This window comes from Ursus arctos, unplaced genomic scaffold (assembly GCF_023065955.2).
Source record: "Ursus arctos isolate Adak ecotype North America unplaced genomic scaffold, UrsArc2.0 scaffold_26, whole genome shotgun sequence".
In the NCBI taxonomy this organism is placed as follows: domain Eukaryota; kingdom Metazoa; phylum Chordata; class Mammalia; order Carnivora; family Ursidae; genus Ursus; species Ursus arctos.
In genome coordinates this window covers 8,486,238-8,500,232 of record NW_026622941.1, presented here as the reverse complement: position 1 = coordinate 8,500,232, position 13,995 = coordinate 8,486,238, and the positions used below count along the sequence as shown (strand labels likewise).

The window sequence follows — 13,995 nt, the reverse complement described above, 5'->3', positions numbered from 1 at the left end:
AAGCTGAAAAAATTAACCTGGAAAATTCCACAAAAGGAAAACGGGGAGGGAGTAGCCCAGCAGATATTTTTGAAATATGTGAGCAATTTGGTGTTGCAGAAAAAATAGATCAGTGGGACAAAGATGGCCCAAAATAGCCCTAAGTACATATGAAAATTTAATATACAGTAAAGTCGGTATTTCAAATCAAAGAAGAAAAGATGGATTGTTGGGTAAATGATATTGAGGAAAAAACTAGGTATTGAGGAAAAAAACACAAAGATGAATCCTTATTTCACAGCATACCCACAAATAAATCTCATAGAAATCAAAGATTTGAACATAAGTGAAAGCTATAAAATTACTAGAAGAAACATTGATAAATATTTTTAATATTTAATACGTATGGGAATAAAAAGTCTTTTTTAAAGAAGGAATTAATACACAAAGTTTATAAAGGAAAAGATTGTTAAATTTGATTAATAATTTTTTAATTCCATAGGGTGGGGGAAGAAATCTACATTTGCAAAATATATGACAAACAAAATGTTAATTTCTTCCTTGTACAAAGAAGGAGAGTCCATGATAAAGAATTTGAGTATGCAGGTTTCTTACTCTGCTTAACCTATGGTTAATTGAAATTGACATGTTGAATTCTCCAATTGTTATGGTTGATTTGCTAATTTTATCAGTTTTGCTTTATTATATGTGTGTGTGTGTATAAATTTTAAAGAGTTTATTTATTTGTCAGAGAGAGAGCACGAGCACAGGCCAGGGAGAGGGGCAGAGGGAGAAGCAGGCTCCCCGCTGAGCAAGGAACCGGATGCGGGACTTGATCCCAGGACCCTGGGATCATGACCTGAGCTGAAGGCAGATGTTTAACTGACTGAGCCACCCAGGTGTCCCGGCTTTATATATTTTGATATCATTTTATTTGGTCTACACATATTTAAAACTTATATGTTCATGGTGAATTGGGTCTTTTGTCTTAATGAAGTGATCTTCCTCTAATCTTCATTATGATTTTGGTCTTATGGTCTATTTTGGTTATCAAGATAGGTTAAATAGGGGCGCCTGGGTGACTCAGTCGTTAAGCGTCTGCCTTTGGCTCAGGGCGTGATCCTGGCGTTCTGGGATCGAGCCCCGCATCAGCCTCCTCTGATGAGAGCCTGCTTCTTCCTCTCCCACTCCCCCTGCTTGTGTTCCCTCTCTCGCTGGCTGTCTCTATCTCTGTCAAATAAATAAATAAAATCTTAAAAAAAAAAAAGTATAGGATCCCTTTCTCACTTCAGATTAATAAAGATTAAATACTTGTTGGGGTGCCTGAGTGGCTAAGTTGATCAAGGGTCTGCCTTCAGCCCAGGTCATGATCTCAGTATCCTAGGGTGGTGCAGCCTTGGGCGCCCCCCCCCCCCAAGCAGAACCCTGCTTGTCCTTCTCCCTCTGCCCCTCCCCCTGCCCATGCTCTCTCTCTCATAAATAAAACCTTAGAAAAAAAGATTAAACACTTTTTTTTTTTTTAAAGATTTTTATTTATTTATTTTGACAGAGACAGATAGCCAGTGAGAGAGAACACAAGCAGGGGGAGTGGGAGAGGAAGAAGCAGGCTCATAGCAGAGGAGCCCGATGTGGGGCTCGATCCCGGAACTCCAGGATCACGCCCTGAGCCGAAGGCAGACGCTTAACGACTGCGCCACCCAGGCGCCCCAGGATTAAACACTTTTTAATAAAATATTTTGGTAAATATATGTAGAAACTGGCACCCTTACACCTTATTGGCTAACTTTATTCCAGTCCTTGAGCATTTAGTCAGGAGACAGAGGTACCATGCCAGCTCCAGTTTTGCCAATTCATTCATTGGTCTCAATTTCCTCATTAAAAAAAAAATGAAGTTTGGATTTTCTTTCTGAAATCTATCTAATCTAACTCACATGATTCAGGCTTATCAATCAAGTCACTAAGCCTAGAGCAATCCAGGAAGGGTAGTTAAATTCACTTCAAAATAAGACAGGTGAGAAACACGTACATTGTAAGGTTTGCTGGGTTATGACCTGGACTAGAACCAGAAAATCGTTTTAAGGATTTTTTTTAAAGATTTTATTCATTTATTTATTTTTAAGATTTTTTAAATTTATTTATTCGACAGAGAGAGAGACAGCCAGCGAGAGAGGGAACACAAGCAGGGGGAGTGGGAGAGGAAGAAGCAGGCTCCCAGCAGAGGAGCCTGATGTGGGGCTCGATCCCACAACGCCAGGATCACGCCCTGAGCCGAAGGCAGACGCTTAACCGCTGTGCCACCCTGGCGCCCCCCGTTTTTAAGTATCTCGAACCAAACGGAATACGGGTGACGGATTTGCGGCTGTCTACGCCTGCGCAGTCAGGGCGCGGCCGAAGCCCCGCCTCCCGCAGGGTCTGCGGTTTCCCGGCGCCAGGCAGGCCTCCCGCCACGCCGCGGGGGAGGGCGGGGGGAAGGGCGGAGGAAGTGGGCGGGGGCGGCCGCAGGGCCACACCTGGGGCTGGGGAGGCTCAGCCGGAAACCTGCGCGCTGCAAGCTCACTGCGGGCAGCGGGCAGCGGTCACGGAGGGAGTGGGGCAGCGGCTCAAAAGAGGAAGGTGGGTGCCTGGCGCGACCCTGTGCCGCCGCAACCAGGGCCCGGATCCAGGACACATATGTGACACTAGGGGTGATTCGTTGGGCTCACTTTGGGAGTCGACACCCAAGGAGTTCTCCATGGTGATAGGATGGCGGAGGGAAGCCCCGGAACGTAGAGCCAGAGCTGGAGGACTGGGGCTCACCTGCGGCCTGGTCCCCAGCATCTCGCAGCGCCAGGCTCCAGGCCCAGGGGCTCTCCTTCTTCCTCTCCCCTCCAACCTTTCCCAACCCTGGGTGGGGGCCACCAGCCCAACTTCAGCTGCAGCCATCCTGTTGGAACCGTGGCCAAAGGTTCTGCAACAAACACTTAAGGCTCAAAAAAAAAAAAAAAAAAAAAAAAAGTGGTACGTTTCAACTTGGATTTTATCAAAAGCACAAGTGGGCTTTGGGAGGTGTGGAAAGAGTAAATTCTCTCGACCCAGGACCACTCCAGCCAGCCAGCCATCTAACATTTATTGTGCCAGTTACTGATTTTTTGCCTCTCGGCTCCAAATTCATCCTTCAGTACCTTTTGGTAATGGATGGGATTCCTTTAAGTCATTTCTTCTTAAGAAATGAAGCACAATTAAGTATTTTCGGTAGATGGTGCTGTTAGGATACTGTAGGAAGAAGGGGGCTTTTCCTGCCGTGTCCAGTGGCCACACCATATATAACAACATTTGGTAGCACCCTGCCCGTCATGCAGCCAGAATGCAAGCTCCATCAGTCACCTCACAGCCCCAACCCTTGTCTGGCATTCACTTCCCCCAAGGGCCCCAAGTACCCCCCCCCCCCAATATTGGTGCCCTAACTCACATGGCTGGCCACCAGCTGTGGTTCACCTACCATTGTCCCCAGCTTCCCAGGCCACACCAGCTCTGGCCAGTGCAATCCAGCAATTTCTCTGCTATCCTATAGACAGCAACTTCGCCTTTTCCAGTAAAATCTGAGCCTTAGGGGCGCCTGGGTGGCTCAGTCAGTAAAGCCTCTGCCTTTGGCTGGGGTCATGATCCCAGGGTCCCAGGGTCAAGCCCTGTGTTGGGCTCCCTGCTCAGGGAGAGCCTGCTTCTTCCTCCCCTTCTGTTGCTCCCCCCAACTTGCTCTCTTACTATTTCTCCCTCTCTCAAATAAATAAAATCTTGAAAAAAAAAATTTTTTTTCAAAGTAGGCTTCATGCCAATGTAGGGCTAGAAGTCACAACCCCAAGATCAAGAGTCACTTGTTCCACTGACTGAGACAGCCAGCTGCCCCCCTATTAAGTTTTTATTTACTCTTATTATAGCTTTTTTTTTTTTTTTTAAGTAATCTCTACATCCAACGTGGGGCTCAAACTCACAACCCCGGGATCAAGAATCACAAGCTCTTCTGAGCCAGCCAGGCGCCCCAGCTTTACATTCTTTATATTCCACTTTCTCTGTTTAAACCATTGTGTAGTTTCTGTCTTCTGATAGGAGCCAGCCAGATTGATAACACTTAATCCGCTGTACATCTAGCAGTGTTCGAGGCAGACAAGGAACTTGCTTCGGAGCTTGTATTCTAGGGGTTGTTAACTAAGACCTAACTCACGAGATGGACTGAGCCATACAAGATTTTGAGGCAAAATAGTTTAAGCACACGGGGACAAATGCACAGAACCTATTGATAATGAACCTGATGTATTTGAGAACTAGGAGGCCCAATGGGGCCGTACTTCTGTGAGCAAGAGTAACAAGGCAAAGTTGAAGAAGCAAACCTTTTAAGTAGAGTAACTGTATTTTTAGAAGGGCTGTTTTTTTTAAAGATTTTATTTATTTATTTGACAGAGAGAGAAAGGGAACACAGGTGGGGGGGGGGTGGGAGAGGAAGACACAGGCTCCCAGCAGAGGAGCCTGATGTGGGTGGGGCTCGATCCCATAACGCCCCAAGCCGAAGGCAGACGCTTAACGACTGCACCACCCAGGCGCCCCTTTAGAAGGGTTTTGGTTTTGATAACGAAGACAGTATATTCCAAGTTACACCAGGTAGACAGAAGCAAGCGGAGATTTATGGTCACTGAATTTACAGGCCACAGTAAAGGAGTCTGGTCGCTATTTTAAGTGCGACAAGATGTAATTGGAAGGTTTTAAAGCAGAGTGACATGATCTATTTTGACTGCTCTGGTTATCGGAGAATGGATTAAAAGCAAAGATGGACAAAGGGATCTAAGATCCCCACAAGTATGGAGAATATGGTGCAGTCACCAAGCTTTCAGGACATTCAGGGTTCCATTCTCATTCCTTCTGACATACAGAGTGGCAGTGTGAGGATTATGTTTGTCGGTAAGGAAGGCTTTATGGAGCTCATGCCTGGGCTAAATGCAAATAAAAAGCAGCCATTCTAATAGCTTTGGTAAGGATAGGGAAACGTAGGGGAAGGAACTCAGAAGTCCATAAACGAAGGCATGAAGGTGTTAATGAGTGATTACGTGGGTGTGTTTTCTTGTATAAATGGGAGCTAAGAAATGATAAGCTAAAAAGGTAGCAGGGACCTTGTCCTGCGGTGGGTGTGTCTGTGTGTCTGTGATCCGTAGGGGGCTTACGTTTTATTTTCTGTAGTTGACTAGAAGCTGCCGAAGGATCTTAAGTAGGATGGTGATATAACATATGGGAGCATCTGGCTGGCTGAGTTGGTGGGATATGCAACTCTTGATCTTGGGGTTGTAGGTTCCAGCTCCATGTTGGGTGTAGAGATTACTCAAAATAAAATCTTAAATAATGTAGTATGGATATCCTGACATCAGCATAGAATGGATTTCAAGATAGCAAAGACTAGAGGGGAAAGGAAGTAAGAAAACAGAAGAGAGAAAAGAAATCTCACTGGGGAAAGAAAGCAACAATAATTTATTTAAGTGTGCAAAGCAACGCTCCAAGGCTCATTTCATCTGCATCATAAAACAAGTACCGCTATGTTCCTATGTATTAAACTCTTAGACAGTTACTCAAGGTTAACAGGTACTGAGTGGCCAAACCAGGATTTAAAGCTGATTTTGCCATTACAGGAAGGACAAAAAAAAAAAAAAAGAAAACAAAGCAAAACAAACAAACAAAACCAAGCCTGTGATGTCATATGTACATTCAGAATTTTTATTTCAAAACAAAGAACCACAGTAACATTAATAATAGAAAATCCATTTGGAAATATTCACAATCTGGTCACTGAGAAATGGGAAAACTTCCACACGGCGTTACTGCCAACCCACCGTTTGTGAGGAGCAGACGCACAGGTGCAGTTCGAGGAAGCGACCTGTTCACCCAAGCCCCGTCCACATGAATCTCTGAGTTTTTTTTCCACAGGTTCAATGACCAGGGGGAACAGTAAGAACTGGTGACTAAAATACCGTCACAGGCAAGGGTTTGGCCAAAGGGTCTGAAGTATGTAAGCACCAAGGAGAGAGAGGGTGATCAAGCAACATATGAAAGAGGGAAGACATAGTAGGGGTCATGGGGCCCAATCTCCATTCATAAAAATACCCGGAAACTAGATGATTTGTGGAGGGGCCCATAAGCCGGGGCTGGCATACACGCCTCCACCTCATCTGACTTTCTAAAATGCTCCAGAGTTAGAAGTCTTCGGTTTGATTCTTATCACCTGAAAACAAAGGCTCCCTCCCCCTACGACTCCCCTCCAAGAGGCCACATGTTCTGATCTCACACTTTCCTTTCCTACTGCCATTGTCTGGGTCTAGAGGGAGGTGGAGTCCTCCACCCTCAATCTGAAGATTTGAGGAGTTCTCCCCCAACTGTCCAACAAGGAAAGGCAGCCGGATGAGCCTGAACTCTAAAGTCTGGAAGAAAACCGTAGATGCAAATCCCACCCAGCAGTGGCAGTGTCACTTATATACGCAGAGATGAGTCTGAACACATTCTATTCAAAGAGGGGCTCTAGGAACACAGAGGAGACAAGTTACCAGCCATCTACTTCCACCCGGAGCAAAGTGACAGTGCACATACATTCATACTCTCTCAAGTGTGGGCTACACTGCACATTTACTCATACTACCCCAAATGTATGGTCCACTAAGGGCACTTGACGTCATACTATGCAAATATGGTAACAGAACAAGCATGCGATGACCCTTAACAACATACTTCAACTAGGCGATAATCGTTCAGGAAAAATCCTCTCCCAGAGCTGAGGTTACAAATTCCAAGTTAGTTTATGAACATTCTCCTCTGAATTCTTTTAAAGCTATGGCTTAAAACCAAATAATAACTAACAACTAAAATCTCCTAAAGAACAAAATGGAGAAATACAGAACCTCTACCAAGAACCACTATTTGGGGTTGCTCATTTGGAAGGTTCTCCCACCAGGCGGGTGTTAGGAATACTTTAAAAACACCCTCCCACCCCCCAAAATGAGCCCACTACAAGGGGAAGAAGTTGTTTCATCCAGTGAGGGGAGAAAGGATTTCTAAAAATAACCTTCCCTTCTCTGGACTCCAACCAAAATTAGAACCCGTCAACCACCATTAACTATAATGCCCATCTTAATAATAACCCTAGATTTCAAGTAATACTACATATAATTTTAAACAAAGAAAAAAGTTCCAAAGGTAACCAGTAGCTTCTTAATACAGGCACATGACTTTTCTGAGAAATTAAACTTGAGAGTTTCCACCTGAAGGTTAAGAGGCGACATGCAAACTTCACACACGTCATCACGTACCCTCTGAGAACACGTCACCCTTCTCCCTGAATCTTCCCTCATTGCACCTCAACCTCTCCAGTATCCAATTTTCTACCCTATAACCTCTCTTCAAGCGCCTCCCTCAATTTCCTTATGTTTTGCATTATTTGGTAAAATTATTTTACACTTAAAAAAATAAATATTTATGCAATAAAACCAGAAGATAAAATAAATAAAACTCAAGTTAATTTGCTCTGCAGAGCTGTATGGAAGCGAGGAAGGTGCTCTTATTTAATCCCTCTCTTCCCTCCACACTCGTGTACATCTGCTTCCTGGGAAGTCTGGGCTCACGAAACCGCACCTCACTCTTACTCCCCTATCAGCCCTCGTGAGGCCCTATGAGAACCCAAGGGAAGAAGAGCTGGCAATGCTGTCATATGGCAAGTGGCCAGTTCCTCCTGAAATGAAGGCAGGTTCGCTTGTCTCTCCTCAACAGAAGAGAATGTCCACGAACTGAAATGTTTCGAAAGCTATCGAAGATACAATAACTCCAGCACTGGGTTCCTCTGAGGGCTCATGGAGTGTGTGGGAAGAGAAAGGAATCAAGTAGCAGCATTCAGAAACAGTCCTGGGTTACAACCTGGTGAGGTCTCTCCCTCATCCGGGGAGAGGTTGCTTTTCCATGTTGGGAGGGAGGCGGGATGGAGGCATGGCTTAGACGGTGGCGGTGGCAGTGGCAGTGGCGGTCTCCTTCACGGGCTGGATGCTGTTCATTTTCATGGCGGGGCCTTTCTCAGCTCTGTTAGCCTCCTGAGCCTGCCCTTCGAAGGCTCGTGTGATTTCCTCAAAAGTCCTACCACGGGTCTCAGGGACTTTGAAAAAGGTGAAGACCAGGAAAACAATGAGGAAGCCAGTGAAGATGATAAAAACATAGGCGCCTAAATAGAACTAGTGAAAAGATACAGAAAAAGGAGTGTCAGTGTAAATCGTGGTCATTGCCAACCCCCCTTCCTTCCCACCCAGCTCTAGGAGGCTTCGGGACACAACCCTTCCACATTTAACGAGAACATGAAGCCTTCCTCGGGTGTTTATGATGCCACTGCTCTCTTACTGCATCTCTGCAATTCTGGGTCATTCCTTCTCCTATTCGTTAAAGATCCCTGCTTCCAAATACCTACTGAGATTTTAGCACTATTTTTTAAAAAAGATTTTATTTATTTGTCAGAGAGACAGAGCACAAGCAAGGGCAGTGAGAGAGGGAGCAGCAGGCTTCCCCCTGAGCAGGGAGCCCAACATGGGGCTTTGATCCCAGGACCCTGGGATCATAACCCAAGCCGAAGGCAGATGCTTAACCGACTGAGCCACCCAGGCACCCCTAGGACTTTTGATGATGATTTTTAAAATCCAGGTTTCTGAAAGACTCACAGAACTAGGAAATGCATTCTAGAAGTCCACTGCAAGTGCCTTTATTTAAGGAACCAGCTTCCATGTCATTTTGTAATAGGACCTACCTCATTCATTCACTAACATCCTGTGACTCAGTGAGTCTTCAAGGTCATGAAGTCATTAATGCCAGCTAATTCAAACTGTGGATTTTAAGTGTTGGTCTGGAATCCTTTGAAACTTATCACAATCATTTTGTCTAGGCAGAACTATGCCTATAATCACCTCAGACCAGTGGTCTTTTAAAAGTTTCCAGTTTTGGGGCACCCAGCTGGTTCAGTCAGTAGAACATGTGACTCTTGATCTCCAGGTCTTGAGTTTGAGCCCCACGTTGGGGGTGGAGTTTACTTTAAAAAAATAAAGGTTCCCACTTTTGCCCTCCTGCTTCAATTTTTTTCCACTACCATTCCTTCTTCTATGTGCCATTGAAAATGAGAAAGAAAATCCGGTTTAAAACACTTGGTATCTGGGGCGCCTGGGTGGCTTAGGTGGTTTGGTGTCTGACTCTCGGTTTCGGCTCAGGTCCCAGTCTCAGGATCGGGAGATCAAGCCCTGGGTCAGGCTCTGTGCTTAATGCAGTGTCTGCTGGAGATTCTCTCCCCTCTTCCTCTACTCCTCCCCCTCCCACATTCAATCTTATTCTCTCTAAAATAAATAAACTCTTACAAAACAAAACAAAAGACGAAACACTTGATATCTAATCCTCTGTGGTGTCAGTTACCAGATTTCTTTTTTTTTTTTTAAAGATTTTATGTATTTATCTGACAGAGAGAGACAGCCAGCGAGAGAGGGAACACAAGCAGGGGGAGTGGGAGAGGAAGAAGCAGACTCCTAGCGGAGAAGCCTGATGCGGGGCTCGATCCCAGAACACTGGGATCACACCCTGAGCTGAAGGCAGACGCTTAACGACTGCGCCACCCGGGCGCCCCCAGTTACCAGATTTTAAACCTGTCGGCTTAAGTGAGCGGGTTCCGAGATGGGCTCGGTGAGTTTTGTTTTAATTTACTTACTGCAGCTGAAGGGAAGAGCAGCCCAACCAGAAAGTTGGAGGTCCAGTTGGAACACCCAGCGACTGCCATGGCAGCTGGGCGAGGTCCTTGGCTGAAGAGTTCGGCCACAATAAACCAGGGAATGGGGCCCGGGCCAATTTCAAAGAAGGCCACAAAGACCAAGATAGCCCCGATACAAACAAAGCTCATCCAGTTATAGTCATCCTAAATGAGGAAGGAACAAAGGAAAGTTAGTAGTGAAGACAGCTCGACCTGGATAGGATCTAGCCTCCCAGAGATGAGGACTGACTGAGAATGAAAAGCTCCCTCTGTCTTGGGGTACAATGGAGTTATTTAACTTAAGAGTCAAAAGCCCTGGGTTTTTGAATCCTAGCCTTGTGCTCACACGTGTCATTTTGCACTAAGATCATTTCATCACCCATAAAATAGGAATAATTACCCCAAGATTACTTGAAGAATTACATTACATAAGGTATTATCCAATCTGTATGTTACACAGATACAGGACTCATTACAGTTTAATTACCTATCTTTGATGATTCACTTTTCTTAAAACTCTGGGCATGTGACTTTATGATCTCCAACCTCACAGAGCTTCCGTGTCACAGAGTCACCTGTAACCTCTCCTCTTCCCCTCCCCTCCCTTTCTTTCACGCAAAGAGCACTCACCTTTAATAACAACGAGATGGTCATAAAGATGGAACAAAGAGCCATCCCTCCAAGGCCAATCATATGGAGAGTCCTCCTCCCTGCCCTTTCCACAAGAAACAGCTGAAAGAAGAAAAATATAACATAAAGTTTCTGCTTTCCCTTTCAGGAAAGCACTGTATGAACTACCTGAATCTGCCTTACCTGTAGCAGGATACTTGTCATGGTCACACTTCCCCTTTTAGTTCTGAGTTTAAAGCATCCTACAGAACAGAATCCCTTTTATACGTCCCTCTTTCTCACCCAGCTCATACTTGCTTGGAGAGAGTGAAGACTACTTATACCCATCAATCAATAGCTCTTCCTCCCCAAAGAAGAACGAAACAATGCAAAGGTTTAAATGTCGGGAGGGAGGGAGGGAGGGAGGGAGGGAGGTGAAAGGACACGAAACACTGCCTTGAGCACCTGCAGTAAGACTGCCCCCCCCGCCCCCCCAACGATCACACCATCCAACTTACAGAGACGACAGTGAAGATGGTATTAACCACACCCGCGCCAATGGTGGCATAGATCGGCTCCTGAACACCTGCATCTTTGAAGATGCCTGTTGAATAATAGAACACCTGATAGGAAACAAAAAGAGGATGCAACTCTGAAACAGCAGCTGTGCACAGCAGTTCAAGAGAACCCGCAGAAAAATACACTGCAAATCCCAGGAGGTTAAGGAGTCCTTTCCGGCATTTTTGGTTCAATCAGTGTCTTTTCTGCAACGAAATCATCCTCTGTATCTTACCTCTATTCTCTTCTTAATTCTCAATTCTAGCTACACGTTTCCATTTTTTCTTCAATGCTTATTCCTTCTGTTCATTGAAGTCTCCTCCTTACGTCTACTTTATTAATTTAGATATAAAGGTTAAGCTTTTTTGGTTTGTTTTAAAGCTTGTTTTTAAGTTTTATTTATTTATTTTTTTTGAGTAATCTCTACACACCCAATATGGGGCTCGAACTTACAACCCTGAGATTGAGTCACCTGCTCTTCCAACAAAGCCAACCAGCAGCAAGTTCCTCAATTAGGCTTCTTCAACGGGACAACTCCTCTAACCCTTAAAACAGTGGTAGGCACACACTGATATCCTCATTTGACAGTGAAGCAATTGAGGAGTAACCTCAGCCTGCTCATGTAATTAGAAACAGAACTTGGGCTGGAATACCTAGCCCCAGGTCCTTTCCAACTGTTTTTTAGGAAATGACACCGGCTATCATTTTAATTTGACATATATTATTAAATAAGCTACTGTTTGCTATATACTATTTTTTATTACATGCTGGTCAGTGTGCTGAAATGTAGGGTTGCTACAGCTACCTCAGTTAAAGAGATGTCAAAATACTGAACTCAGACCACAAGGTAACAAGGGAACAGGGTCTAGGTCAGCCAGGCTCAGTTGCTCAGGTTTGGGTCAGGAGTTTATTATTTCGTCCAGCCTGTCTGCCTCTATAGCCATATTCATCACACTTTTTGAGGAATATATGCGTCAACACTGGGATTTACCTTCTCAAGAAACAACTCTTCAAATACCTACAACCTCGGATAGAAACTATGTATATTTCTATTACTAATAAGGCTGTGTTGGTTTTTTTTTTCCCTCTTAAGATTCTTTATTCTTGGGGCGCCTGGGTGGCTCAGTTGGTTAAGCATCTGCCTTTGGCTCAGATCATGATCCCAGGGTCCTGGGATTAAGCCCCACGTCGGGCTCCCTGCTCAATGAGGAGTCTGCTTCTCCCTCTCCCTCTGCTGCTCCCCCTCCACCGCTCCTGCTCTGTCTCAAATGAATAATAATAATAAAAAAAAACACTTCAGTTTTTTATTTTTAAGTGATCCCTACACCCAATGCGGGGCTCAAACTCTCACCCCAAGATCAAGAGTCGCACGCTCTGTGGAATGAGCCAGCCAGGCACCCCCCACAGTGATTTTTAAAATGACAAAATCTGAAACTGGGATCAAAATCACCTCAGAGGCTTTTTTAAAACTATTTTCCCCCCAATTTCTGATACAACAGCCTCTAACCCTTCATGAAAAGCTCTGCTGTTTCAAACACAACTAAACTTCTTGTGTATTAGGGAGAAAAGGCCAAGGACCAACTTACTATTTTGAGCATCAAGTAATTGTGTTTTGCCAAATACTCTGCTACAGAATGATCTAAACAGATCGATCAAAGATGGATGAGAAACCCTTTGGGCATGAATCAGAACAAGGGTGTGCTTCATATCCAAAAATCGGATCTGCAAATGGATAGAAGGTATAGGACTATCCTCTTACCACCACTAGGACCCAAAAGCCGGAAGGCAGTATCCGCACAGATACAAGCTACCTGCCCAATGCTGGCTTCCATCTTGCTCTCCACTTTAAACTATCAGAGTGACTATTCTAGTTGTGAACAGAAAGACAGAATAGTAAGGCCAGCTCAATCTGAAATTCCCAGTGTGCCCCCAGACCTCTTGAATTCATTTCCTACTTATTCCCCAGGGCTTTACAATGAATTTTTTTTAAAGATTTTATTTATTTATTTGAGAGAGTGGGAGAGCACAAGCAGGGGAACAGTAGAGGGAGGGGGAGAAGCAGGCTCCCCGCCAAGCAGGGAGCCCCTTGCGGGGCTCAATCCCAGGACCCTGAGATCATGACCTGAGCCGAAGGCAGATGCTTAACCATCTGAGCCACCCAGGCACCCCAACAATGATTTTTTTTAGACTGTAAGGTCCTGGAAAAAAGCCATGGCATATACATTCTTGGATCTACTTTAGTTGTATGGCCTGCCTTATTGATGACATCAGGTAAGACTGATCAGAGAAAAAGACAACTGGAAATTAAATGAGTGGTCAGAAAGAGGATTTGTGAAAAGCAGATAAATGTGTAATGTCCTATATACTGGAAAAAGTTTGAAAGAGGACAGTGTTAACCACAAGTTCTAAGACTAAAGGTGATGAATTTTTCGTTTTATATTTTCCTATTTTCCCACATGGAAAACATGTACTGTAGATAGAATTTTAAAGAAATAAAAACAGGGGCGCAGGGCTGGCTCAGTTGGAAGAGCAGGCCTCTCTTGAGCTTGGGGCTGTGAGTTCCAGCCCCAGGTTGGGGATATTATGTAAATGAACTTAAAAAAAAACAAAAAACACCCCAAGTCAAAACCAGGATATATCAATGTTTTTGGTGCGGCTGCGGTGTGGCGAGCATCATGGGGGCTCTGTAGGTCTAAGGAGGTAAGCAGCGCCCTCGCTCCGCCCCTCGGGCCGGTGTGGGACCAGCTGGGACACAGCGTAGCTACTCACAGCATTGATTCCGGACAGCTGCTGGGACAGCTGCAGCATGATGGAAATGAGAATGGGCTGCCGGTAGCTGCGCGACCTGAAGAGCTCCAGCACCGTGGCCTGCTTCTCCTGTGCCATCCTCACGCTCTCATCCTTCATCTCCTGGATGTCCTGGCTCACGTCCTGGGTGCCCCACAATCGCTGGAGGACTGGTCAAACAAACAAAGGTAAAGATAAGGCGCTGTCCCAACTTCATTTTCCCTGTAACACAGCTGGGAAGAAGCCACAATGAGATGAGCCCCGGATATGGCGAATGAACTAGCATCTGTGCC

The 13,995-nt window shown here is 45.0% G+C and overlaps 1 protein-coding gene across 2 annotated transcripts in view; it reads right to left on the bottom strand.

The window, feature by feature from the left end:
• Positions 1–5,691: 5,691 nt before the first annotated feature.
• The window catches only part of SLC2A3 (solute carrier family 2 member 3), an 88,539-nt gene continuing 80,235 nt past the window's right edge, over positions 5,692–13,995 (bottom strand). For both annotated transcript variants that reach the window (XM_044385247.3, XM_026502513.4), the window contains 5 exons: positions 13,685–13,872; positions 10,876–10,980; positions 10,379–10,480; positions 9,710–9,913; positions 5,692–8,204 (listed from right to left, as the gene is read on the bottom strand). In XM_044385247.3, the coding sequence (XP_044241182.1) occupies positions 7,971–8,204; positions 9,710–9,913; positions 10,379–10,480; positions 10,876–10,980; positions 13,685–13,872 (833 nt within the window). In that variant the 3' untranslated portion in view covers positions 5,692–7,970. The remainder of the gene's footprint in view (positions 8,205–9,709; positions 9,914–10,378; positions 10,481–10,875; positions 10,981–13,684; positions 13,873–13,995) is intronic.